Source organism: Ceratotherium simum, chromosome 35 (assembly GCF_057802395.1).
Source record: "Ceratotherium simum simum isolate JZ-2026a chromosome 35, ASM5780239v1, whole genome shotgun sequence".
NCBI lineage: Eukaryota > Metazoa > Chordata > Mammalia > Perissodactyla > Rhinocerotidae > Ceratotherium > Ceratotherium simum.
This window is the reverse complement of record NC_141934.1, coordinates 32026448-32050991: the sequence shown is the minus strand read 5'-3', so window position 1 is coordinate 32050991 and position 24544 is coordinate 32026448. Positions and strand designations below refer to the sequence as shown.

The window sequence follows — 24544 nt, the reverse complement described above, 5'->3', positions numbered from 1 at the left end:
ATTGGCCCTGCTGGCAGTGTTCACAGCATGGAAATGGGTAAATGCTACAAATCAGGGTCATTTCATTTTTGTTTTTTCTGGAGAGAAGGTTGTTAAACACTTACCAGCACACCATTGCACTCAAGCAATGTAATCGTGAGAAATAATAAATAGTTGTTTGAAACCACTACGTTTGGGGTGGCTTGTGACATAGCAGCAAATGACAATATCATGGCCCATGAAGGCCCAGCACGGGTCGCCCCTACCCTCCCCTGGGAACCCTCCCCTTCTATCCACCCCACCCGCAGGGTCTTCTGCTCCGTTTCTGCCTCTGGGCCTTGGCACGTGCCGCTTCCTCATTACTGCTCCTCCTGTAGGGCACCAGATGGCGACACCAGCTCATCACTCAGGGTTAGCTCAGATTCGCTCCTCAGAGGGGCCTCCCTGGCCATGGGCCCCCAACCCGCCACTCTAGTATCAGCCTGTTTGGTTTTCTTCCTGGTGCCTGTCATTTTTGGAAAGTAAACATTTGCTTACTGTTTGTCTCCCCCTTCAAAAATCCAGAGTGGGGACTTCCTGTCTTGCTCACTGTTGTGTACTCAGCCAGAACGTCCGACGGGGCAAGCATCTGATGATCACCGGGGGCTGAATGAACGGATCCCCGTACGCTCTTATTTTTGCTTGACGTGTCTGTGTCTGTTTCCTTCTGAACGGTGAGCCTGGCTGCGTCTTCATCTTTGGTTCTCCTGTGTCTGGCACGGGGCAGACTGGACGTAGTTCACGTCTGTAGAACAGTACGGGAAAGAAATGTTGACAGCCAATCAGAGCAGGAGTTACGGCCATTCATTGTGTGTGGGAGCGCTGTTCCTCTCAGCAGTAGCTCTGTGTGTTACTCTCCTTGGCGCCATAAGAAACACCACAGACAGGAGGCTTAAACAGCAGACACTTATTCCTCACAGTCTGGAGTCTGGAAGTCCAGATCCACATGTCAGCAGGTTAGTTCCCTCTGAGGCCTCTCTCCTTGGTGTGTAGACAGCCGTCTCCTCCTTGTGTCCTCACATGCTTGTCCCTCTGTGTGTGTCTGTGTCCTGATCTCCTCTTCTTATAAGGACCCCAGTCATGTTGGATTGGGCCCACCCATGTGGCCTCATTTTACATTAATCACCTCTTTATGGCCCTGTCTCCACATACAGTCACATCCTGAGGTCCTGGGGGTTAGAGCAACATTTGGGGGACACAATTCAGCCCATAACACTGTTATCAAACATCAAACACCATGGGGTTTTATAAAAATCTGGTGGTTTTTTGCGCAAACCCCACACCTTAGATACTATTAATACCCTATGGAAGGCTGAATAATGCCCTCTGCCACCAAAGACACCCATGTCCTAATCCCTGGGACCTGTGAATATGTCACCTTATCTAGTAAAAGGGACCTTGCAGATTATGTTAAGGGCCTTGAGATGAGGAGATCATGCTGGATTATCCTGTGGGTCCTCAATATAATTGTGAGGTCCTGATAAAGGGGGCAAGAAGGTTAGAGGTGGGAGATGTAGTGACAGAGCAGAGATTGGAGTGAGGCTCTGGAAGATGGAGGAAGGGGCCAGGAGCCCAGAGATGCCCTAGAAACTGGAAAAGGCAAAGGAAACACACCCTCCCCAGAGCCTCCAGAAGGAACATGTCCCTGAGACACCCTGATTTTGGATGTCTGACCTCCAGAACTGTGAGAGAATGAACTGTTGTTTTAAGCCACTAAGTTTGTGGTGATTTGTTACAGCAGCAACAGGAAGCTAATACACACACCCCACACTCTTATCCTTTGGTTCTCAGTGTTTAGGAAGGGTCCAGTGTTTTCTGAGGCTTTGCAGTAAGAGGTGGAGAAGTCTCTGCTCAGCTGAGCCCCCGGGGGCACCTTAGCTTCTTGATGGGATGTGGCTGAGCATCTGCCCTGGGCTGGGGCCACTCTGAAGCATGAGAGACAGCTCTCCTGCTCCAGCGACACCTGCTCCCCGGGTGCTCCTCCACCCTGCGGCTTTCGTGTCTACGTGGGAGATGCCCATCCCTTGAACCCCAAATACTCATCTCTAGGTGCTGGCTTGCGGTCTCCACTTGGCAAAGAGAACTCTTTCCAGCACAGAGCCCTGCCCTGTCCATGCATGCCTGCCCTCACAGTCTCCCCCATCTCAGAAAATGGCTCGGCCCCCACCAGTGGCTTGGACCCCCAAGGAGTCATCCTCGGTCTCTCCTTCCCTCAGTGCCACCGGCCCCCCATCAGCAAGTCCACTGAGCACTACTTCCAGAAGTCGGCCTTGACCCTCCCACTGCGCTCCATCTCACGGCCTCTGCCCACGGCCAGCAGAGCCCAAGTCTCAAGCTGCCCCACAACCCACATCCGCCTGGCCCCTGAGCCATCTCTTCAAACATGCCAGATGCCTCCCCACCACTCTGACGGACCCTGGCGGCTTGCCCCCTCAGCCTTGTCGAGGACCCTCTGGACGTGTGAATTCCTTTCCTCGTCAAGCTCTTTCCCCAGAGCTTTACATGCCTCCTCGTCGTGCGAGTTCAGCTCAAGAATGCCTTCCTTGAGAAACCTCTGAACACATGGCTCCCCTTGCTGTTCCCGATCCTGCAACACTGATCCCACAGTTCCCTGCAGGACTCCTCATCTCACTTTATTCATTTGTTTGCTCACACCCATGGGAGAGGGCCACCCCACATCATCTGTCTAAAATAGCTGCACGCCTCCTTGCCCCTCCTTACCCTGTCCTTCTCTTCACTCCTCACTTCCTGTCTTGCGTGTCTGTTTTTGTTGTCTGGTTCTCCAATAGAATGTAACTTCCACGACAGCAGGGACTGTGTACAGCGTCTAGAATAGTCCTCGGGATACGGCTGGCCGCAATGAATACTTAATGAATGAACGAATGACAGCCCAATGTAAACAGCAGCCCCTCCCACTCTAATGCACACGCGTTACTGCTCTGAAGGCCTGGTCTCCCCACACAAAGGAAGCCAGACCGGAGCTGGGATCTCGTCCCTGCTCTTCCTCCATCTAACCCTGCACACAGAACATTGCCCAGGATGTTCGAGGCACTGGGAAGTGTCTGTCAACAAATGAATGATAAGGGCCGGCCCGGTGGTGTAGTGGTTAAGTTTGTGCACTCCACTTCGGTAGCCCGGGGTTCACAGGTTTGGATCCTGGGCACAGACCTACACACCACTCATCAAGCTGTGCTGTGGCGGCGTCCCACATACAAATAGAGGAAGATGGACACAGATGTTAGCTCAGGGACAATCTTCCTCAGCAAAAAAACCAAAAAACAAAAACAACAAATGAATTGATAACAAAATGTGGTATATCCAGACAGTGGAATATTATTCAGCCACAAAAAGGAACTAGTTCTGATACATGCTAAAACATGGATGAATCTCAAAACATTATGCTAAGTAAATGAGAAGCCAGTCACAAAAGGCCACATATTGTGTGATCCTATGCATATGAAACATCCAGAATAGGCCAATCCGTAGAGATAGAGAGTACATTAGTGGTTGTCAGGGGCTGGAGAAGAAGGAATGGGCAGTGACTGCATGCATATGGGCAAAAGGAATCATTTGGGGGTTATGGAAGTATTCTAAAACTGAACTGTAGTAAATCCAGTTTTATTTACTAGATGTAGTAAATCCAGTTCTATTTATAAAAATGTAGTAAATGTAACTGTAAATTTACTTTAAAAATCATTGAATTGTACACATGAAATGGGTCAATTATATTGTACGTATATAATACCTTAATAAAACTGTTAAAAACTTTACTTAGATTAGTAGTTTTTTTCTGTGTGGATATGCCATCAACTTAATATATCATTAGGCTCATTTGTTTCTGTTTGTCTTTAGATTTAGTGTTTGTCACATTTTTCTTGCTAATTTAATTACCTCCCCAGTTTCCCCCATTGCTTGCATCTTACATAGCTATAGTACAACATCAAAACCAGGAAACTGACATGGTCCAAAGTGTGTGCACAATTCCACGTCATTTTAGCCCATGTGCAGATTTATGGAATCACCACTGCAATCAAGATGCAGAACTGCTCCATCACCACAAAGACCTCCTTCGTCCTGTCCTGTTTTGTCATACCCATCCCATCATTCCTAACCCTTGGCAACCACTAATCTGCTTTCCATCTCTATAATTTTGTGATTCCAAGAATGTTACATACATGAAATCATATCATACATTATAGTCTTTTTGAGATATTTTTTTCCCCTCAGCATAATGCCCTTGAGATTGATCCAAATTGTTGCATGTATCAATAGTTTCTTCTTATTGCTGAGTAGAATTCCATGGTATGGATGTACCATGGTTTGTATAACCATTCATCCATTGTAGGACTGGTTGAATTTTGGTTGTTTCCAGTTTTGAACTACTACAAATAAAGCTACTGTGAACAATAGTGTACAGGTTTTTGTGTGGACATAAATTTCTCCGAGTTAAATGTCCAGGAGTGCAGTTTCTGGGTCATATAATTAAGCGTATGTTTAATTTTTAAAGAAATTGCCAAACTATATTCCAGAGTGGCTGTACCATTTTACATTCCCAGCAGCAATGCATGAGAGATCTAGTTTCTCCACATCATTATCAGCATTTGGTATTGCCACTATTTTATTTTAGCTCCTCTGATAGGTGTGTAGTAATATCTCAGGTGGTCTTAATTTGCATCTCTATACTAGCTAATGATGTTGAACATTTTTCACAAGTTTATTTGCCATTCGTATATCCTGTTCAGTGAAATGTCTCTTCATATATTTGCTTATCTTCTAATTGTATTTTTTAATGTTAGTTTTGAGAGTTCTCGATATATTCTAGGTACCAGTCCTTCATCAAATATGTGGTTTGCAAATTTTTCTCACAGTCGATAGCTTGTCTTTTCATTCTCTTAATGGAGTCATTCTCAAAACAAAAGTTTTTTTTTTTTTTGTGAGGAAGATCAGCCCTGAGCTAACATCCATGCCAATCTTCCTCTTTTTGCTGAGGAAGACCGGCCCTGAGATAACATCTATTGCCAAGCCTCCTCCTTTTTCTCCCCAAAGCCCCAGAAGATAGTTGTATGTCATAGTTGCACATCCTTCTAGTTGCTGTATGTGGGACGCCACCTCAGCATGGCCAGACAAGTCGTGCGTCGGTGCGCGCCCAGGATCCAAACCCGGGCTGCCAGTAGCAGAGTGCGTGCACTTAACCGCTAAGCCATGGGGCTGGCCCCAAAACAAAAGTTTTTTTGATGGAATCCAATTTATTGCTTTCTTTTGTGGATTGTGCTTTTGGCATCATGTCTAAGAACTCTTCACGAAGTCCTCAGTCCTTAAAATTTTCTCCTATTTTTCTTGTAAAAGTTTTATATTTTCATACATTTTGACATGTAAGTCCATGATCATTTTGAATTAAATTTTGCATTTCCAGATGACATGATAGTCTACATGTAAAATTCCAAGGAATTTACAACAAAAAAATACCTAGAACTAATAAGTGAATTCAGGAAGGTCTCAGGATACAAGACCAACACAAACAATTGCATCACATTTCTTTTTTTTTTTTTTTTTTAAGATTTTATTTATTTATTTTTCTCCCAAAGCCCCAGTAGATAGCTGTCTGCCATAGCTGCACATCCTTCTAGTTGCTGTATGTGGGACACCGCCTCAGCATGGCGGGAGAAGCAGTGCGTCAGTGCGCGCCCGGGATCCGAACCCGGGCTGCCAGCAGCGGAGCGCGCGCACTTAACCACTAAGCACGGGCCGGCCCCCGCATCACATTTCTATACACTAACAATGAACACGTGAAAACCAAAATTTAAGACACAATACCATTTACAATCACTCCAAAGAAAATGAAATACTGAGGTGTAAACTTCACCAAACATGTACAGGTGCACCCGCATACTTTTAAAACTAGAAAACGCTGATGAAAGAAATGAAAGAAGACCTAAATAAGTGGAGAGACATACCATGTTCATGGATTGAAAGCCACATAGTAAGGATATCAATTCTCCCCAAATCGATCTATAGTTTTAATGCAATTCCTATCAAAATCCCAGTAAGGATTTTTGTAGACATGGACAAGTTTATTCTAAAAGTTATACGGAAGGACACGGGACCCAGATAGCTAGAGCAATCATGAAAAAGAATAGAGCGGGAGGACCCACTGCCCCACATTAGGGCTTGCTGTAAAGCAAAGGCCAAAACACGAAAAGATGAACAAGCACGGGCGCGGCGCAGGTTTGGGGTCTGGGGTGCCGTGGGCGGAGAGGAGCAGTGGGCGCGCCCCACCTCCGCGCCGCATGACTCCGCCCCCCGCGTTTACTAGCCACGCCCCAAACGGGGCCGCGGCGAGAGCGGCCACGCCCGTAAGTTGACGGGATGGGCCGGGCGGGGACCGGAGCGCAGGCCACGCCACTTCCGCCGGAAGCTCAATGCCAGCTTCCTGTCGGAGTCGGTCCTGCAAGTCTGGGAAGCTGAGTTTCTACAGGGAAGAGGCGCAAACTCACTTTCTGAAATCCGCGTCGGGCCAGTTGCTAGGGGGCTCGATCCCGACCCTGCGTCCGGGGCAGCCCCGCCTGAGGACCGCTGCCGGCGCGCAGAGGAGGACGTTTTCTCTTCCGGAACGGAGGCGGCGCGCACGGGCTGTTTCCGGGGGGCCCGACGCGGCGCCGCGCCGCGCCCCGCCCCTCGCGCGGCCACGTCTCCGCCGGAGCAGTCGGGCCGGCGGCGCGGCCTCCGCGGCGCGGCCTCCGCGGCGCGGGTGAGGGTCCCGGGCGCCGGGCGGGGCGGGGCGGGGCTGGGCTGGGCCGGGAGGGCGCGGCAGGGCGGCGGGGCCGCACACCCGTTGCCTTCGGGCCCGCGAGCGCCCCTCTCGCCCGTGGCGCCGCCTCGGGCCCGGGCGCCCGCTCCGGCCTCTCGCGGGAGTCCCGTCAGGACGGCCGCCGGCGCGGGGCCGGGGCCGGGGTCGAGGGGCCGGTGGCCGCGCCTCCGCTCCGTCGGTGCCGCCTCGGCGCTGGGTGCTCCGGGCGTTTCGCCGGCGCGGGGACGCCGGCCCGGGTCAGCGGCCCGCCGTCCCGAGCGCGTCTGCGGAGCGCCCGTCGGTGGCCGTCGCGGGCGCGGTGGAGTCCTGTCGGGGCCCGGCCCCGGCCGCAGACGGCGAAGGAGGCGACACTGACGCGCCGGGTGCTCGGGGGTCTGCGGGGAGGCGGCTCTGGCGCCCGGGCCTCTGACGAGGAGCCGGCGGCGCGGCGTTGCGGGTGCGCGGGCTGCGGGCAGAGGACGGCGCGTGCGGAGACCGGGGCGGGCGGGGTCAGGCGTCCTGGGCAGGGGTCGGAGGAGGGGTGGCGGGAGAGGAGGGGTGGCAGGACACGGGCGCCGCGGGAGGGCCGCCGTGCTCGGCTCCGGTGCACCTGCGAGGGTTGGGTTTTATTGTCACTGCGATTGAACACCGCTAGGACCTCGTGAGCCACTAACGGGTGACTTATGGGTTCTTTAAATTGTAAATTGTCCCTTTAACTGCAAACAGCTCTTGACTGGACTGATGGCTTTCAGTCACAGTGTACCTTGAACGGCAAGAAAAGAAACGAAAAGTCATCTGATGTTACCCAGATTCAGAAGTAGCCTTATTTTGGCCGGTTGCTTTAAGCAGCAGTATACTTTCTTAAGTGAGAATATCTTCAGTCGCTTTTTACCTATTAGTTTTGACAAATAACAATTGAAAGGAAAATAACACTAATAATAATAACTACCATTTATTGAGCGCGTAGGACAGACCCTGTGCTTGTTGCATTTAATACTGGCAGAAAGTTCGTGTTCTTTTTCTCATCTTACTAATGAGGAAACTGGCGACTTGTGGTTAGAAGTCTGCCCGTGACCGCACAGCTGAGGGTGGAGTAGTCCCGACCCGAAGCCCAGATCTCTGACGCCAGAGCCTGTCCTGTACGGAGCACTGCTGGACGGTGACCTGGGGCTCTTCAGGGTTTTCACTTGGTGCCTTGGTCTCTGTTCACTTGGTTACGAGTGTGGCCTCAGCTAGATATTACCTTCTTAAAGGAATCCTGTTTATCTTTAGCCGTTCTCTGTTGTTCCTAATTGCCGGTAGGAACAACTGAAATAAGATGGGGTATCTGGAGCTGTTAATGTGTCTACACCGAATTCGTGTAATCTGCTGTATGGGCAAAGCGGGAAGTCATGCAGGTGCCTGAGACCGTGGTTTCTCAGCATGAAGTCCCTTGATGTCAGACAGGGGTGAGCCCAGAGGTACGAACACTCTGCGTAGTTGTGAGTGATGGCTTTGCCCTGTCTCTTCCCTCCAGAAACACAGCAGAGTGCAGGTGGTCAAAATGGTGCTATGATAAGACTGATCTCTTTGTTTATTTATTTTTTTTAAATCACAGAATGGAGTGCATGTTACTAATAAAAGCTTCCTTGTGATGTGCTCCCAGCTGTCTGACCCTCCTCCTTGTTCTGTTTTTGTCAGCAGTCTGAGGTAATGAGGCCCTGAACGACTGAGTTATGCTAAGTAAAATTCACCTAAGACTGAGGATAGACAGGGAATGCCAGTTCAGTGCCCACAGGAGAAGTGTCACTTCACCAAAGGTTGCTTTGGGCAGTCAGTGAATTCTCTCTCTTGTCCGGCTTCAGGCTGCATGTGAACAGGAGCCACTTTCATGACCAGTCACAGTCACAGGGTCTCTATTCTGGAGGGCTGCACCATCCATCTCTGGAGCGGGTAGGACTGCTTGGGAATTAGAAGGTTTCTTGTGTAGCAAGAAATCCAAAAGGAATTAAATGAGTGTAGTGTGTGATGGCATTGGGCTCAGACAAGCTGACGCATTTGTCTCCATGTTTAGCGTGCCTTCATCAGTGGACCTCAGACGTCTCGGCCTATGTTCCCCTTTCCTGGACAGCATCAGGGTCAGACATTGTCACTATGTGCCTTTCCTCTGTGGTGGCACGTTCTCCTCTGCGGCTCCTTGGCTGCCCCCACTTCTCTGCTTGGCATGTTCTGTCTTTAGTAGATAAATCCAGTCCTGCTGGCTGTCCTGCTCCTCCTCCTCATCCTGGTGACATTGCTTATCTGGGCTGTGACCATTACATGCTGCCCTCCCAGTTTATGATTCCCAGGGGCTTTCTTTGCCCCCACTGGAACTGTAGCTCCCAGGTATTTTTAGTAGAAATAGAATTTTTCTGTATTTGAAAAGGCAGTGTTGACACTCAAGGATGCAAATACTGTATCATTTTGTTTTGGAACCACTATCTTGGTCCCTAAGTGGGGAACTCAATGGAGCCAAGGATTTCCGTCAGTAGCCTGCATTGAGCACCGCTCTGAGTGGAAGATGTTAGAGGGGTAGGGGCAGTCTTGGAGTGGTGGTTTCTGCTTTCAAGGATCTTACGGTGTGATGGAGGAGACACACTGCAGTGTGATGTGCATGCAGGGGATATCGTGGTGGCAGAAGGCAGTGGGCCAGGTGCTTTACCTGAGGCCCAGGAGAGACTTCAGAGCAGCACCTAATGGTAGACTTGGAAGGATCCGTGGGAATTTGCCTGGTGGTCAAGAGGAGAAGGGCGTCCGCAGCAGAGGGACCAGCTTCTGCCTGAAAATCATTCATCTATTGTTGTTATCCTTCCAGGCATTGTGGACAGCAGACTGGTGATTTAGACATCTTCACCCCTGCCCCCTAAGAGGCAGAAACAGAGACGTTTCAAAGCAAAATGCAAACGTTTTCTTTTGTCAAGGAACTTGTTGGGATGACCAGCACATGCAGTAGGCCGTATGCAGTGACAGTTGATTCCATATTCCACCGTGCTTGTTCCTACACATCTGTCTGTAATCGTCTGTCCTTGAAGTGGCAGGCCTGCGATGGAGGGGCAGCCTAGCCATCCTTTGGCTGAAGTGCCTTGCCTTGCGTTGTGGGCTTCTTCTCGACAGCCTTACATCCTGGCCTCGTGGGCTTGCCACCAGCTGTTCCCAGGGAATGTCTGGGATTGTAGTTGAGAGGCAGGCTAGGCATCTTGATGGTTTTCCATGGAGCTGGGACCTTGTGAAATGGTGATTTTCAGAGGGGCCTGTGGGATGTATAAGGACAGGTGTGGAGCCTCCAAGGGCCCATTTGTCTACCCCTCCACCTGGAAAGTCTCTCCAGGGGTGAAAGAGGTTACCAGTTACTGCAGAGATGAAACGAGATTGAGAACTTGCATACAGCATCACGTTTTGACCAGCCTACTTCAGTAACTCCCTCCATTTCTCTCACTCAGGTGTCCTTTCAGTTTTCAAATACTTCTGTGAGCCAGGCACCGTGAGCCAGACTGGCGCCCAGTGCTTTTTGATTAGCTACACTGGATGGTAGTTACCCAGGTTTTCACACGTTTCAGTCAACAGTCCTTTCTAATACAAACCCTCACTGCTAGTTTTATACTTCATAGTAGACCTAACCTTTTTATATTCTTAACAGCATTATTATTATCCCATAGTGTCTTTGGTCTGTAGGGTGCCAACAACAGAGAGGAATGTGTGGATTATTAGAGCCACACATTCCTGGGTTCGCACACAGGGACACTCCCATCACCTGTCACTCGCTGCATGGGTAGACCAGGTTATGCCAACCACCAGTGGGTGCCTATTCGTGGTGACAGAGTGAGAGAGGATTATCAGAGTAAATGCTCCTGGAAAAACAGGTGCACCTACGTCCTACTGCTGTTGAGTCAGTGTTGGCCCCTCCTTGTGAGGGCCACTGCTTAGGCTCTTATCTGAAAAGTCTGTGGGATTTGTAAGCTGGAGAGGAAAGTCACGTACATTTTTGTCCTGAAACATATGAAACACAGAAGAGTACATAGGATAATATGAAACTTATTTTAAATAAAGTAAATGCCAACATTTCTGCAGCATGAATAATAGCTCACACCTTATCTGTTGATGAGGAAGTGAACTGATAACATCCTCAGTACACTTCAGAAGGGGTAACCAGCTGCCAAACTTTGGGCAAAGCTTTGCTCCCTTAAACTTAGCCACCAGGATGGGCTAAAAGATAGCTGATCCTGCTAGAAATGAAAGATGGGACCAGCCACCTCTGTGAGATGCTTTCTCTGCCCCTGGTCCAAGGTGGCTGCCTTTCCATGTGTCCTTGTCTCCCTGCTTCCCCCATACAGTGCATAGTCACCATGTCCTATGCAGTGCTTCTTTCATTTTGCCCCTCTAGATCCAAGCTGTGGCCTTGGGCACTGTCACGCCAGGTCTCCTGGGAGGGGAGCTTGCCCTGTGAGTGCTTAGGCCTGTGTGTCCAATACAGATGCATGTGGCTATTTACACTCAAATGAGTTAAATTTAGATAAATAAAAACCTAGTTCCTCAGTCTCCCAGGCCCCATCCCAGCTCGGTGGCCACCTGTGACAGTTACAGAGCCAGTTATGGAGCTTCTCTGCCTGCAGGTTGGTCTTCAGCCAGCACCCATACAGACATAAGCGCCTTCAGGAATGGGCCCTGGTGTGGCTGGTCAGCTTTTTATACTCAGAACCTAGGATGCTGTAGGTGATTAGGATTATTTGTTGCATCAATAAATGTGTATTTGTTTGTTATACGGATGCAATTTGGGAACCAAATGTTAATCTTGGAATTCTTACTCTCAATCTGACAAATGAAGTTTGATAAAACCTTCTTTCTCTTTCTCCTGTCAGGTATCATGATATTACTTGGTTTGATTTCAAGCTATTTTTGAGACTTTAAATCTCCTCCTGAAAATGGAAAACCAAGTGCAGTCCTTCCCAGGAGCTCTTGGCTGTTGCTAATGGCAGAAACCAAACTTGCTAGCAGTTCTCTTGCAGCCCTTGAGTGTCAGCCCAGCCTGTGTCGTCCCGACCATGGATGGTGTGTCGGCTGTGCAGGATGGCCTCTTGGAGGACGGAGCTGGCAATGGGACCTCAGCTCACCCTGAGGCCCTCCCAAAGTCCCCGGGCTCGCTGGCACCGCCTGACCAGCGTGATGAAGCACAGCGTAAGTCTCTGGTTACTCTGTGTGCTGCTGACTTTTTGCCTTTAAACAGGAGGGTGTGGATCAGCTTGGTTTTGGAGGAAGACTGTGGTGTTTAAGATCATAATGAACTTTTTATTTATTCAAAGTGTGTTTTTAGTACACAGATAAGTGTTTTCTCTTGGTTGATGCCAACTTTTTTATTTTTATTTATTTATTTTTTTTTTGGTGAGGAAGATTGGCCCTGAGCTAACATTTGTTGCCAGTCTTCCTCTTTTTTTTGGCTTGAGAAAGATTAGCCCTGAGCTAACATCTTTGCCAATCTTCCTCCACTTTTTTATATGTGGATCGCCCCCACAGCATGGCTGATGAGTGGTGTAGGTCCACGCCTGGGATCTGAACCCACAAACCCGGGCCGCTGAAGCAAAGTGTGCTGAACTTAACCACTATGCCACAGGGCCAGCCCCAAGATGCCAATTTTAGATCAAGCACCATGCATGTTAAATAGAATAGGAACTGTCCCACTCTTCTGCTCCAGCAGGATGGAGCAGCACTGTTTTCTCTTAAGGCTTCTGTGAGTCCTCACTGACACGTCATTGTTCCCTGCCTAGCATTCTACCTTTTTGGTTGCTTGGGTTGCCAAAATTTTATTTACTGGGATCCAGAAATGGTCCAGTAGTGGTCCAGGGATTATCAGATCACACTTGCCTGTTAGCTGATGGGTTATTTGTGCATCAGAAGTACAGGGTGAATTATTCACTCAGTTCTCATGCCTCTTCCTTCTCAGGAGGGTCAGTGTAGTGTGTGCTTGAAAATCGTAGAGTGTATAGGTACTCATTTACTAGTAGAAATTGCATTCTGATTCTTGTAAAACAATGTTCACGCACCTAATTGGCTTTGTTGATTACTACTCTTTAAATGCCAGGCAAGACTGGTAACAGCATGAGCCCCAGACCAAGGATTCTACAGTGGGACAGACAGGGAGCCAGCTTTTAGATCCTCCCCGAAGAGTAATGAGCCCTCGAGCAAGATCCTTAATTTGTCTCAGCCTCACTCTCTTCTTGTGTAAAATGGAAGGTCAGTGGTACCTGCATCTTAGGGTAGTCGTGAGGGCGAAAAGAAATGGCGCCCATGAAAGGCAGGCGCTCGGGAAGCATCCAGGAAGTGGTAGTGGCCGTTTTTGTTGTTGTCCCCGCATCATCGTTGTCATCATTATTTGTTTATCCATAATTAGGTATGTGTTTGGAAACAATTAAGTGTTATTGTTTATTGGCTCTTCTTTTAGGTTTTTTTTAAAGTGCAATATGATGGCTCAAAAATTTCCTTTTATGTAAACGGGAATATGTAGACACTCTCCCCGATCTGTAAACCCATCAGAAAGTGGTATTTTTTTTTTTTTTTTTTTATTTAAAGATTTTATTTATTTTATTTTTTCCCCCCAAAGCCCCAGTGGATAGTTGTGTGTCGTAGCTGCACATCCTTCTAGTTGCTGCATGTGGGACTCGGCCTCAGGATGAACGGAGAAGTGGTGCCTCGATGCGCACCCGGGATCCGAACCCGGGCCGCCAGCATCGCAGCGCGTGCACTTAACCACCAAGCCACAGGGCCGGCCCCAGAAAGTGGTATTGACCTGAGTGACTTGTACCTGAACTGCAGGATTTCCCCTCACCCCGCAGTGGAGCTGCAGGGGTCATTGGTGTGAGAGCAGACAGTCGTGTCAGGTGTGGCCGGGTCTCGTGGCTCTGCTTGAGCTCTGTGGCACCCCGTTTGTATTCTGGTTTTCCTTCCGGGGAGGCCTGACAGTCAGTGGCTGTGTTAGTTGGAACTCACATTTCCAGTGACAGAAACACATTTAATTGAATTTGCTTGGGCAAAAAGGGAATTTCCTGGATGCATAATGGGTATGTCACGAGATCCCAGTGATGCTGATTTCTGTGAGATACTGGGCGCTGCTGTTCGTGGGAAACACTTGCACCCTTCCTCCCTCCCTCCACATCTATCTTGGTTCTTGGAATGCGGACTGACTGACCCACCAGGGTGAAGGGGCAGGAAAGAGACTAAAAATTATTTAATTGTAAGAAGTCTTTCTTCCTTTTTTCCTTTTGATAAGGACATAAGTTTTAGTTACTGTATAAACAAATCTATGTATAAAAATGTTAGTGGGTGAAACTGAGCTTGATACGTGGGTGTATAGTCATCATTGGTTAAACTTGGGTTTGTTTGTTTTATTTTTTGCTGAGGAAGATTCACTCTGAGCTAACATCCACTGCCAGTCTTCCTCTTTTTGTATGTGAGCCACCACCACAGCATGGCCACAGTGGTGTTGGTCTGCACCTGGGAACTGAACCCCCGGGCCCCCCGGGCCCCCAAAGCAGAGTGTGCTGAATTTAACCACTAGGCGACTGGGGCTGGCCCTAAACTTGGGTTTTTATCTAACAGGTGTTCATCAAGCAGAAGAACAGACTCTGGGTTCTGTGTTCAAGTTTGCCGTAATTGTTCTGATCAGCTAATCTACCTCTTTGCCTTAGATTTCTCATTTTGGAGGATAAACTTATGCTTTGAAATGACTTTGGAATCAGCCCTTTGTAAATGTGAGGCTGTGACTGATTAGCACGGCTGTTAGAAACACCTGTTAGAAACATTGTCAGCTATGTTTTAAGCACTTGTTTTCTTTTGCTGTTTTTTGAAAGACTTGAATAAGATTTCTCATTGGTCTTATTTAAATGAAAAGGAAACATTACCGCTTAAGTTCTGTGACCAAAGCGCAGGGGAGAGGGTGTTCCACAGGTGGAGATGTTAGGCCCTAAGAGGTCAAGCAATTTGTCCATGTCACCTGCCCACGGGAGAAGAACCCAGGGCCTGCTCTCCTCTCAGAGCGAAAAGATTTACAGGATGGGGAGATGGTGTTTGCTCATGTATTGAGATTCTCTTTTGTCCGGTTTTAGCTGTGTGTCTGAAAAACAACTTGATCTAGTTGTTAAAACCGTGATGGCCCAGCACGCTCTCTTTTCCAGGTGCCACTGTTGAGGTGAGCAGAGCTTCAGATGAAGGAGAAAGCCTGGATGTACCTAGCGAGGGGGACACCTGTCAGAACGGGCCGACGCCACAGTTCCCAGACCCTCCGTCATCTCTTGGTCCCACCACAAGCCCAGTGGGTCCTGATGCCTCCCCAGGTGTGGCTGGTTTCCATGACAACCTAAGGAAGTCTCAGGGGACTAGTGCTGAGGGCAGTGTTAGAAAAGAAGCCTTGCAGTCTCTCAGACTCAGTCTTCCTATGCAAGAAACGCAACTGTGTAAGCATCTGTTCTCGCCGGGCTCTTCGTTGTTCTCTCCCACCCCTCCTCCCGTGTCCCTTGTCGCTCACCACCCTTAAGAGATACATGCCCTGACCAGCTCGCTGCTTATCTCTCTGTCATTTGCTGTTATATCACTATGCTGGGCTGTGCATTTAATGAATAGCTCCATTTTAGAGAGAAAGTATACTTCTTCATGGTCTGATATTGACAGTGGTGCTCAAGGGCCAGATTTAAAGGGCCTGTGCATGTGTGTCTCGTGTCACCCTGAATGGGGAGCAAGCAGTCAGTGGGAAATTAATCTTGATAGGTACACTTTGAAGGCTTTCTTTTTTTTTTTTTTTTTCTTGTGAGGAAGATCAGCCCTGAGCTAACATCCATGCTCATCCTCCTCTTTTTGCTGAGGAAGACCGGCTCTGAGCCAACATCCATTGCCAATCCGCCTCCTTTTTTTTCCCCCCAAAGCCCCAGTAGATAGTTGTTTGTCATAGTTGCACATCCTTCTAGCTGCTGTATGTGGGACGCGGCCTCAGCATGGCCGGAGAAGTGGTGCGTCGGTGCGCGCCTGGGATCCAAACCCCAGGCCGCCAGAGCGCGCGCACTTAACCGCCAAGCCACGGGGCTGGCCCCGATGGCTTTCTTTTATGAATTATTTTAATCGACATTTATTTTGTGCTGATCCCTGGGGATTCAGGGGTGAACAAGTTGCAGACTGGCAGCCTGTGAGCCCTAGAAGCCTCCCGGCCTTTCTCCAACACTTATGTTTTCATACAGACATATAAGATTTTACGTAATGGGATCATGTCACTCATGCTGTTTTTACCGCTCCATCCCCTCTTCAGTACCTCCTCCCCACCTCTCCAGGTCAGCCGCATTCTCGTGTGATCCTTTACAGCCCTCTGTAAACAGCCAGGTTTTTGGTCATTGTTTTTTAAAATGGGATTATATTGTTCACGTTATTGCATGTTTTTCTCACTGATGCAGCTCCAAATTCATTCTTTTTTTTCTTTTTCTTTTTTTTTTTTTTGCTGAGGAAGATTCGACCTGAGTTAACATCCATCAGCAATCTTCCTCTTTTTGCTTGAGGAAGATTTGCCCTGAGCTAACATCCGTGGCCAGTCTTCTTCTATTTTGTATGTGGGTCACCACCACAGCATGGCTGACTAGTGGTGTAGGTCCATGCCTGGGAACTGAACTCAGGCCACCGAAGCAGAGCATGCCAAACTTAACCACTAGGCCCCTGGGCTGGCCCCTCCAGATTCATTCTTTGAAGGCTGGTCAGGAGCCCTGGGTGTGGCCGGGTGGAGTCTCTGCAGCTTTTGGGTTGGCCATGATGACTGGTGCTGCAGTGACCATCTCACTGAGCGTTAGTGAGCATGTGTCCACATCATCAGCCTTAATCTCTGTGGGCTTCATCCCAGAAGCAGAATTCTTGGTCAGAAGCAATGAGTATCTTTATTTCCATCACGCGTGGCCATATTGCCCCCACTAACGACCCATAGGAGGACACTGTCTCCCACCTCTGCAGCACAGACACCATTTCTTTTCTGTTTTTACCAGTCTGGTGGGTGTGTGAGGTGCTTCCTTTTAATTTGCAACCTGCCCCTCCCCAATTACCAGAGGCTTTGAGCATCTTTCCATCTGTTGGCCATTTGACTGTTCTTTTCTGTGAATTGTCTGTTCATATGTTTGGCCCGTTTTTTTTTTTTTTGGACTGTTTGCCTTTTTCTTTATAGGCATTATTTTGTTAGAGCTGCAGTGTGTTTTAAACATTTCTGTAAACTAATTGTCAACATTTAAGTCAAGAGACATCATATAAGGTCTGGATTCCTGATTTGAGGGATTTGTGAGCTCTGCCCCAGGTGCCCACATGGCAGCAGCCTCAGCCACCAGTGGCCTTCCTTGTGGGTGTTCGCCTGTCACCGGCCCTGCCCATCCTGGTGGTGTTGGCTGGTCACCGGGCCCTGGGGCTGTGTCTCTGGCATTGACTTCGCTGATTTGGGTTCCCTGCCTGAGGCCACAGGCCCTTGGGTTTCTGCCATCTGGACCACTTAGCCTTGTGAAAAGAACTAGAGACCTTTTCAGTGATAAACACAAATTAGTAAGGACATTGGTGAATTCCTAGTAAAATTCTTGGCAACTGCTCAGGTTTTAGGGATTATTTAAAACAACAGCTGCTTATCTCCTCAGAATCCATATCTGAAGATGGTGCCATCTATGAAGTGGTTAAATTATGACATTTGTGTGTTCTTGTCAGGGTATTAGCTGACCTGCCTTGGCCCTCAGCAGGGTTCCACACGTATGTCTGCTGTATGTGAAAGAACCCTTTTACTCACTATTCAGCCCTTTTATTACCCAAAATAAAAGGTTGGGGTTTTAGATATTTCAAAATCTGTTATTGGCCAAAAAGTTTTCATTTCCCCTCCTGTTCTTGAGTGTAGTCTCTGGACTGGAGTTGCCTCTGTCTGGAAACTGAGGTAACAGCCCCAGGCCTTGCTGGGACGCCTGCTTGGCCTTCAGTCTGCAATGAATCCTAAGGGGGTCACTGTGAGCTGCTTTTTCCTTAAGAAATAATGTCTGAGGACTCTTGTGATTTTGTATACCTTACTATAACCTGACTTGTTATTGCAGGAGTTTGAATATAATTTGTGGATCAGATTATATCCACCAATGCAACTGCATAAAGAAAGCATGTTTGGTATCACCTGACCACATGCTAGGCATGTTCTTGTTCCCTATCGCTGGGTGTAATTCCATCAAAACTTCCTTTCACATGTTCCTCTGTAATGTCAGAGAGCAGAGTAGAGCTCGGTGAGAGCCGAGGACCCTCAGCCTCAGAGCTCAGCGCTGGCACCGACTTAAAGTTCAGTTCTTTTGTTACTAAAGGTGTGAATTGCCGGTGTCCTGTTTTACCAGCTGGATGCCCTGGGGAGCGACATACTTGTGGCGTGAGCACAGACCCTGTACTTGGCCAGTGGTCTTCTGCCAGGTGGGTCCTGTCTGTGGCCAGTGTCCGAGGCTTATAGTTTTCTTTCCATCTGGAAATAGGCTTTTTAAACTAGACGGCCGTGTTTTGTTTAGAACCTAAATCATTTTGGTAATTATGCGCAAGACAACCAAGCTGCTGTTCTGACTAGTCCTCTGTGCCCAGTGCTTTATGAATTTCTAAATGGCCATTTCCCCACTGCAGGCTCAACAGAGGCTTCACTGCCCCTGGAAAAGGAAGAGCAGGTCCGACTTCAGGCTCGGAAACGGCTGGAAGAACAGCTCAAACAGTACAGGGTGAAGCGCCAGCAGGAAAGAGTGAGTCTCCCTCCCTGAACAAACTCATGGAAAACTTCATGCGTGAAAACAGTAATTAGTCAGATGTAATTCTAGGATCTGCTGTTTAAGTCTCTGCTTCTCTGGAAAGATCATTTCTCTCATGCAGTTTCCACCCTTTGGGAGATTCCAACAGGGCTCTGGTTCCTGCCTCGTCTGGTCCTTCTTCCCTTGGAACAAACATGTTTTATTCCTAAATCTTCCATTTAAAAAGCAGAGATGGCAAATACTTGGGTATTGTTGCTCCCTGTACTTGAGCAGCCAGTCCTAGGTTTCAGTTGTTAGTATATGAGTGAACAGTTTCCACTGGACTTTGCCACGTCCATATGATAGGCTAATGTCAGTTTTATTCAGATATAAAGCTCTTTAGGATGCTAATGAAAGCAGTCTTTTTAATCACATCGAGTGACTCTAGGCAAAGGGGGTATGAATGTTCATTTCACACTTCATCCAACTTTTCTGTGGATTTGAAAAATTTCAAATTAAAAGAATTTAAAATTAAAATAACTAACTTTTAAAAATGCTGTCAGTGAATGATTTAGTAGTGATGAATCCCCGTCAGGGTTGGCCGTTTGTTTTTGCACGAGGGAACCGTGGCTGTGCCGGTGTCACTGCTCCAAAGCCAGTGTGAAGAGCCTCGAGGACCCCACATGGGCTCTGGCAGAGGCTCCTGCCTGGTCAGGCTTCCAGGGACCTACCCAGGTGGCCTGCCAGAAAAGTTACCGTGATAGTCACCAGGTACTATGTTAAATTCCCCAAGGACTTCATATAACAGAAATGTTAACAATAATCATGTGAAATGAGTGACATTTTGGAAGAGGAAACTGAGCCTTGGGTGGGTAAGGATCTCGCTGGAGGTCACTCAGTGGTAAAGTGGCAGAGCCAATATGCAGACCAGACGGCATCCGTGTGCCAGGGCCTGTCCATGCTCTTCCTCCCAGAGGCCTGCACCGCGAGTCCCAGGCTCTGCCTGGATCGTTCAACATTAGGCGGTCACAGTATGTCAGGAGTTCAGTGTAAAATTACGAATGTGAAATTTAACATCTTTTCCCCATCTTAAAAAATTATATATATGTATAAATATAAAAAACTGGTAGTTAAAATGGAAGGATACTTCCTTAGTCCTTAGTAAGATAACTTCTCTCAAACTGATGGAAATGTCATGCTGATCACACACTGGGCTGACCGACTTTACAGTCCCCTCTCACTCAGCCACCCCAACACGGAGGAAGGCGGGCAGTGAGCTGCTGGGTACGTTGGCCACCACCTGTCCCCTGCTCTAGAGACCCTCAGGGCAGGGCCGGGTGAGGCAGGGTGCAGTTGGGGAGGTGCCCTCCTGCTTCCCACAACCCGGTGAGGAATGGTGTTCACTGAAGCTCGGAGCTGAAGTGCCCACCATAGTGGTGCCAACAGCGGGGCTGGGGTTTGATCCCACCTGTCTGAGCGCAGAGCTGTGCTGTGCTTGTGAATGGAAATGCTTGTGACCAATCAGCACTGCCTGTCAGTTTTAGAGTAACACAGGGCTACGGAAGGAGGTTTTCTGTAAGAGTACAGGTTAGTTCAAGATGGGAGAATCTGTCGACAGCACTCATTATGGTAGTAGGTCCATGTGAAAAAACTTAGGATCATCTCAGTGGGTGCTGAAAAGGTATCTGATAAAATTCAAAATTCTTGATTCAAAAAACGCAAAACAAGCAAAAACTACTAAACTAAGAGTAGAAGGTTACTTCTTTAGGAATATTTCCTTAACATGAGAAATGTAGTTCAAACCTCATATTTAAATGGCATAGATGATATGTAAAAGTTCTCTCCTATTTAGTCTGATAAATACTTCGGGAGCATCTTCATGCATATGCCCTCACACACAGATGATGGTTGGTTTTTATGCAGTGGGAGCACCCTCTGCACTGTTCTTCACACTGCCTCTCTCACTAGCCATGTCCCGAGCGCCTCTCCATAGGCACAGTGGGGACCTGCCTCTTCCTTTCTAACTATGTATGTACCAGCATTTCATTAACCAACCCGTGGTGATCGACATTTAGGTTGTTTCCCATAGTGATTGACATTTAGGTCGTTTCTGATTTTTTGAAATTGTAAACAGTGTTTCAGTGAATGTTTTGTGTCTTGGTATACTTTTGTGGGTAAATTTTTAAATGTCAAGTTATTAGGTAAAAGGTTTTATGTATTTGTTATTTGATATTTATTGCCCTCTGAATAGGCTGGACCAATTTACACTCCGGTTAGCAGCGTATAAGAATGCCAGCTTTCTCATCCTTGGCAGCTTTAGAAATAACAAAAATTGAATTTTTGTCCTCTGCTAGGTGAAAATAACCGTTATCTCCTAACAGTGAGCATCTTTTCATGTATTCGCTGGCTGTGTGTCTTTGTCCATTTTTCTGTTGGTTGTCTTTTTGCTATGTAGGTGCTACATACAAGGAAATCATGCCTTTTTAGTAAATATTGCAGATAATTTTTTCCCAGTTTGTCGTGTGTTTTCACTTCTTTTCTGGTATATTTTTTTGCTGCACATCAGTTTTAAATATTTACAAATTTTTCAGCCTTTGCTGTTACTTCTTTTGGGGTTTATGTCATGTTTCAAAAGGATCTCCTCATTTGAAGACTGTAAATAAATTCACCAATGTTTTCTTCTTATACTAAAAGTATAAGATAGTATAAAATGTATTCCAAAGTTGGGGGTTTTTTTGCTGTTTAAATCTAATCCATTTGAAATGTTTTGGATGAAGGCGAGAGGTGGGAATTAGCCTTTTTGTGGATAGCTGGTCGGTTATGGAAAATCGCTTGTTCCGTAGTCTGTCTTTTCCCCGCTGGTTGCAGTGCTGCCTTATTGGGGTCCTTCTCGAATATCTACAAATCCCGCCTATACTTGGGCTGGTTTCTGGGCTGCGTTCTACGTCATCAGCCTGTCTGCTGCTTTCCTAGCTCTTGGTGGGTCTAATTGTAGCTCTATAGTCATGATAACGCTGGGTGGTCCAGTCTACCTGCAGGCCCAGACACTTGCTCTTCTAGCTACAGGCATACCTCGCTTTATTGCGTTTTTTACAAGACCCTCCACCAGCAAAAAGATTACAACTTGCTGAAGGCTCAGATGATGGTTGGCATTTTTTAGCAATGACGTATTTTTTAATTAAGGTATGTGCATTGTTTTTTTAGACACAATGCTATTGCACACTTAATAGACTATAGTATAGTGTAAACATAACTTTTATATGAGCTGGAAAACCAAAAACTTCGTGTGACTTGCTTTATTGCAGTATTAGCTTTACTGTGGTGGTCTGCAACTGAACTTGCAATATCTCCGAGATACGCCTGTATTCTTGCTTATTTATTCTTCCAGTTGCATCCCTGTATCATTTTGAGATGTTTTTCATCCTTCCCCTTGTCCTTCTGCCCTGCTGGGATTGCACTGACTTTGTAGAATAACATAAGATTGAATATTTCTAGGTGAGAGAGAGTCATGTTGAGATAGAAACAAGGAGCAGTGTCTTCCTTCATCCCCAACCTCATTTAAGGCCATTTGGGAAGTTCTAGCTAACATGATAATAGAAGAAGTAAGAGACATAAATATTGAAAAAGAGAATATTATTGTTGTTTGCATGTGTTGGAAATGTCTTGGAAAACTCTAGAGAATCAACTGAAAAAAAATTACTATTATAAATTTATGAAAATATTATAGAATTATTAAAATAGGGTTCAGAAAATGATCAGTTTAAAGATATGAATATGAAAAATCAATAGTTGTCAATAGTATAATAACAAAATGATAAAATATCTAAGAATTAAAATGGCAATAAAAATGGTTTAGAATCTAAATGAACACTACGTGACTTCCTTTGTTGAGGGACATGCAAGCAAATATGAATAAATGGAGGAAAACAGCTCATTGTCCCCTGAGTAATTATAAATTTAAGGTAGTTCTAATTCAAAAGGACTTTTTTTTTTAACTTGAAGAAAATTGTCAAGTTTATCTAAAAGAATAAACATGGGAGAATAGCCAGGAAAAGTTTGTAAAGGCGGTATGGTGGGGAAGGACGTGCTCTGATTGATGTTTTACAATGTTATCAAGTCACTGCCATTAAAGGCATGTGTGGGCCCGTCACTGGGCCATGAGCTGGAGGCAGTGAGACTGCAGAGGGTGGCAGCCCTGGGTGGAGTGGGGTGGTGAGGGATGTGGCGGAGGGTGCTCTGTTTATGTGAGGAGGGAAGATAATTGGTGCAGCTTTTCTGGATGGCGGTTTTTGAATGCTGCTTGTCAATTTTAAACACAGTTTTTGTACTTTTGTTCCTTCTCAGTCCAGTCAACCTGCAACTAAAATGAGACTTTTTAGCACACTTGATCCTGAACTCATGTTGAACCCAGAAACCTTACCAAGGGCCAGTGCTGTGGCTATGACGAAAGAATATTCCTTCCTGCGCACCAGTGTCCCTCGGGGGCCAAAGGTGGGCAGCTTAGGGCTCCTGGCACATCCTAAGGAGAAAAAAAGTTCAAAATCAGGCAAAATTCGGTCTCTGGCTGATTACAGAACTGAAGACTCAGATGCCGGGAATTCTGGTGGAAATGTTCCGGCTGCAGACTCTGCCGGGGGTTCCCTGAAGCAGAGCCGAAGCAGCACGACATCGGTGGTGTCTGAGATCAGCCTGTGTCCTGAGGCTGAGGACCGCCTGGAGAACTCATCCCTGACGGGGGACAATGCATCTGAGGCCGATGGGAATGAGAGTGACAGTTCCTCCTACAGCAGCGTCTCCACCCGCGGGACACTTGGCCTTCTGGCGAACACCGTGGGCACACGTGAAGCCTCCTACATGGTCAACGGCCAGGAGATTGCCACCGGTGCCCTGGGCCAGTTTCCCTCCATCACGGATGTGCTGCAGGCCGCAGCAGCTGAACACCAAGACCGGGGGCAGGAGGTCAACGGGGAGATGCGGAGCCGGACAGACAGCATCGGCAGCAGGTGGGTGATGTCTGCAGACCCTGCTCTGCACTGAAGCCAGTGATACACCGATTTTCTCTCTTAATTCCATCCTTAGTCTTTAGCGCTTTATTTCTACACAACTCTGTTGCTTTGTAAGAAATGGAATTGGATCTCATCAGTAATCGTCTGCAGTATGAAGATATGCTATCTTCCAGTGTTTGTCTAGAGCTGTCTCTCAAACTGCACAGATAGTTAACCTGGGCTCCCATTTCAATAAGGATGTTCCTAGCCACATGGGGGCTGAAAATGCCCAACTGGGTCGGGGTGTTGATTAGTAGCATTTGTAAGAGCTTTAGTTCTCTACTTAAATCTTTTTACTTATTTTTAAAAATTTAGGGGAGAGTAGCAGGAGCGTGTGGAATTTGGAGAATATGGGAAAGTATAAAAGCGGGATAATAGTGATCCTTCATATTCCCACTGCCTCATCCTTTGTGCCTTTATCCTCCAGCGTGTCTGTGGAAAGCTCTGTTGCTGAAACTCATGATGAAATGTTGCAGGTTCTTAAAGAAAAAATGAGACTTGAAGGGCAGCTGGAAGCTTTATCATTGGAGGCTAGTCAGGTAATGGATGTTTGATGGATGTGTTAATGTGTGATTCATGTTCACGGGGTGCAAAGTTTTATACGTCTTTAAGAATAAGCTTTATCATCATCATTGTCACCATCAGCCAAGTCTTCTGTATCTTCACATTTTTCTACTTGGTTTTTCTGCCTCAGAAAGAGGTTTGTTCGTTTCCTGCTCTGACTGTGCATGGCTCAGTTTCTCCTTGAATCACCATCAGGATCTGCCTGGAATATTTCCTAGCTCTGTTGTTAGATACCTAACAATCCATAATAGTTAAATTCTTTTAGCAGATTTCACCTTTTTCTGGCATGGTAAAGTTGTCATCTTTGCCCCTTTAATACTTTTTGCTGCGGGCTTTGCTTTTTCTGATGGGAATTTTGCTTTATCTGGTTAGCACATGCCTGA

The 24544-nt window shown here is 47.2% G+C and overlaps 1 protein-coding gene across 4 annotated transcripts in view; it reads left to right on the top strand.

The window, feature by feature from the left end:
• Positions 1-6477: 6477 nt before the first annotated feature.
• GOLGA3 (golgin A3) overlaps positions 6478-24544 on the top strand; it is a 54546-nt gene continuing 36479 nt past the window's right edge. Inside the window, exons 1-6 of one of the 4 annotated variants that reach the window (XR_015549839.1) lie at positions 6478-6766; positions 11680-11995; positions 14986-15264; positions 18455-18567; positions 22897-23555; positions 24025-24136. Coding sequence is in view for 3 of the 4 variants with exons in the window: in XM_087423531.1 (XP_087279657.1) it covers positions 11863-11995; positions 14986-15264; positions 18455-18567; positions 22897-23555; positions 24025-24136 (1296 nt within the window). In the remaining variant the exon portion in view is untranslated. Of the gene's footprint in view, positions 6767-11679; positions 11996-14985; positions 15265-18144; positions 18254-18454; positions 18568-22896; positions 23556-24024; positions 24137-24544 lie in introns of those variants that run through there. The other 3 variants (XM_087423532.1, XM_087423531.1, XM_087423533.1) reach the window with 3 other exon arrangements.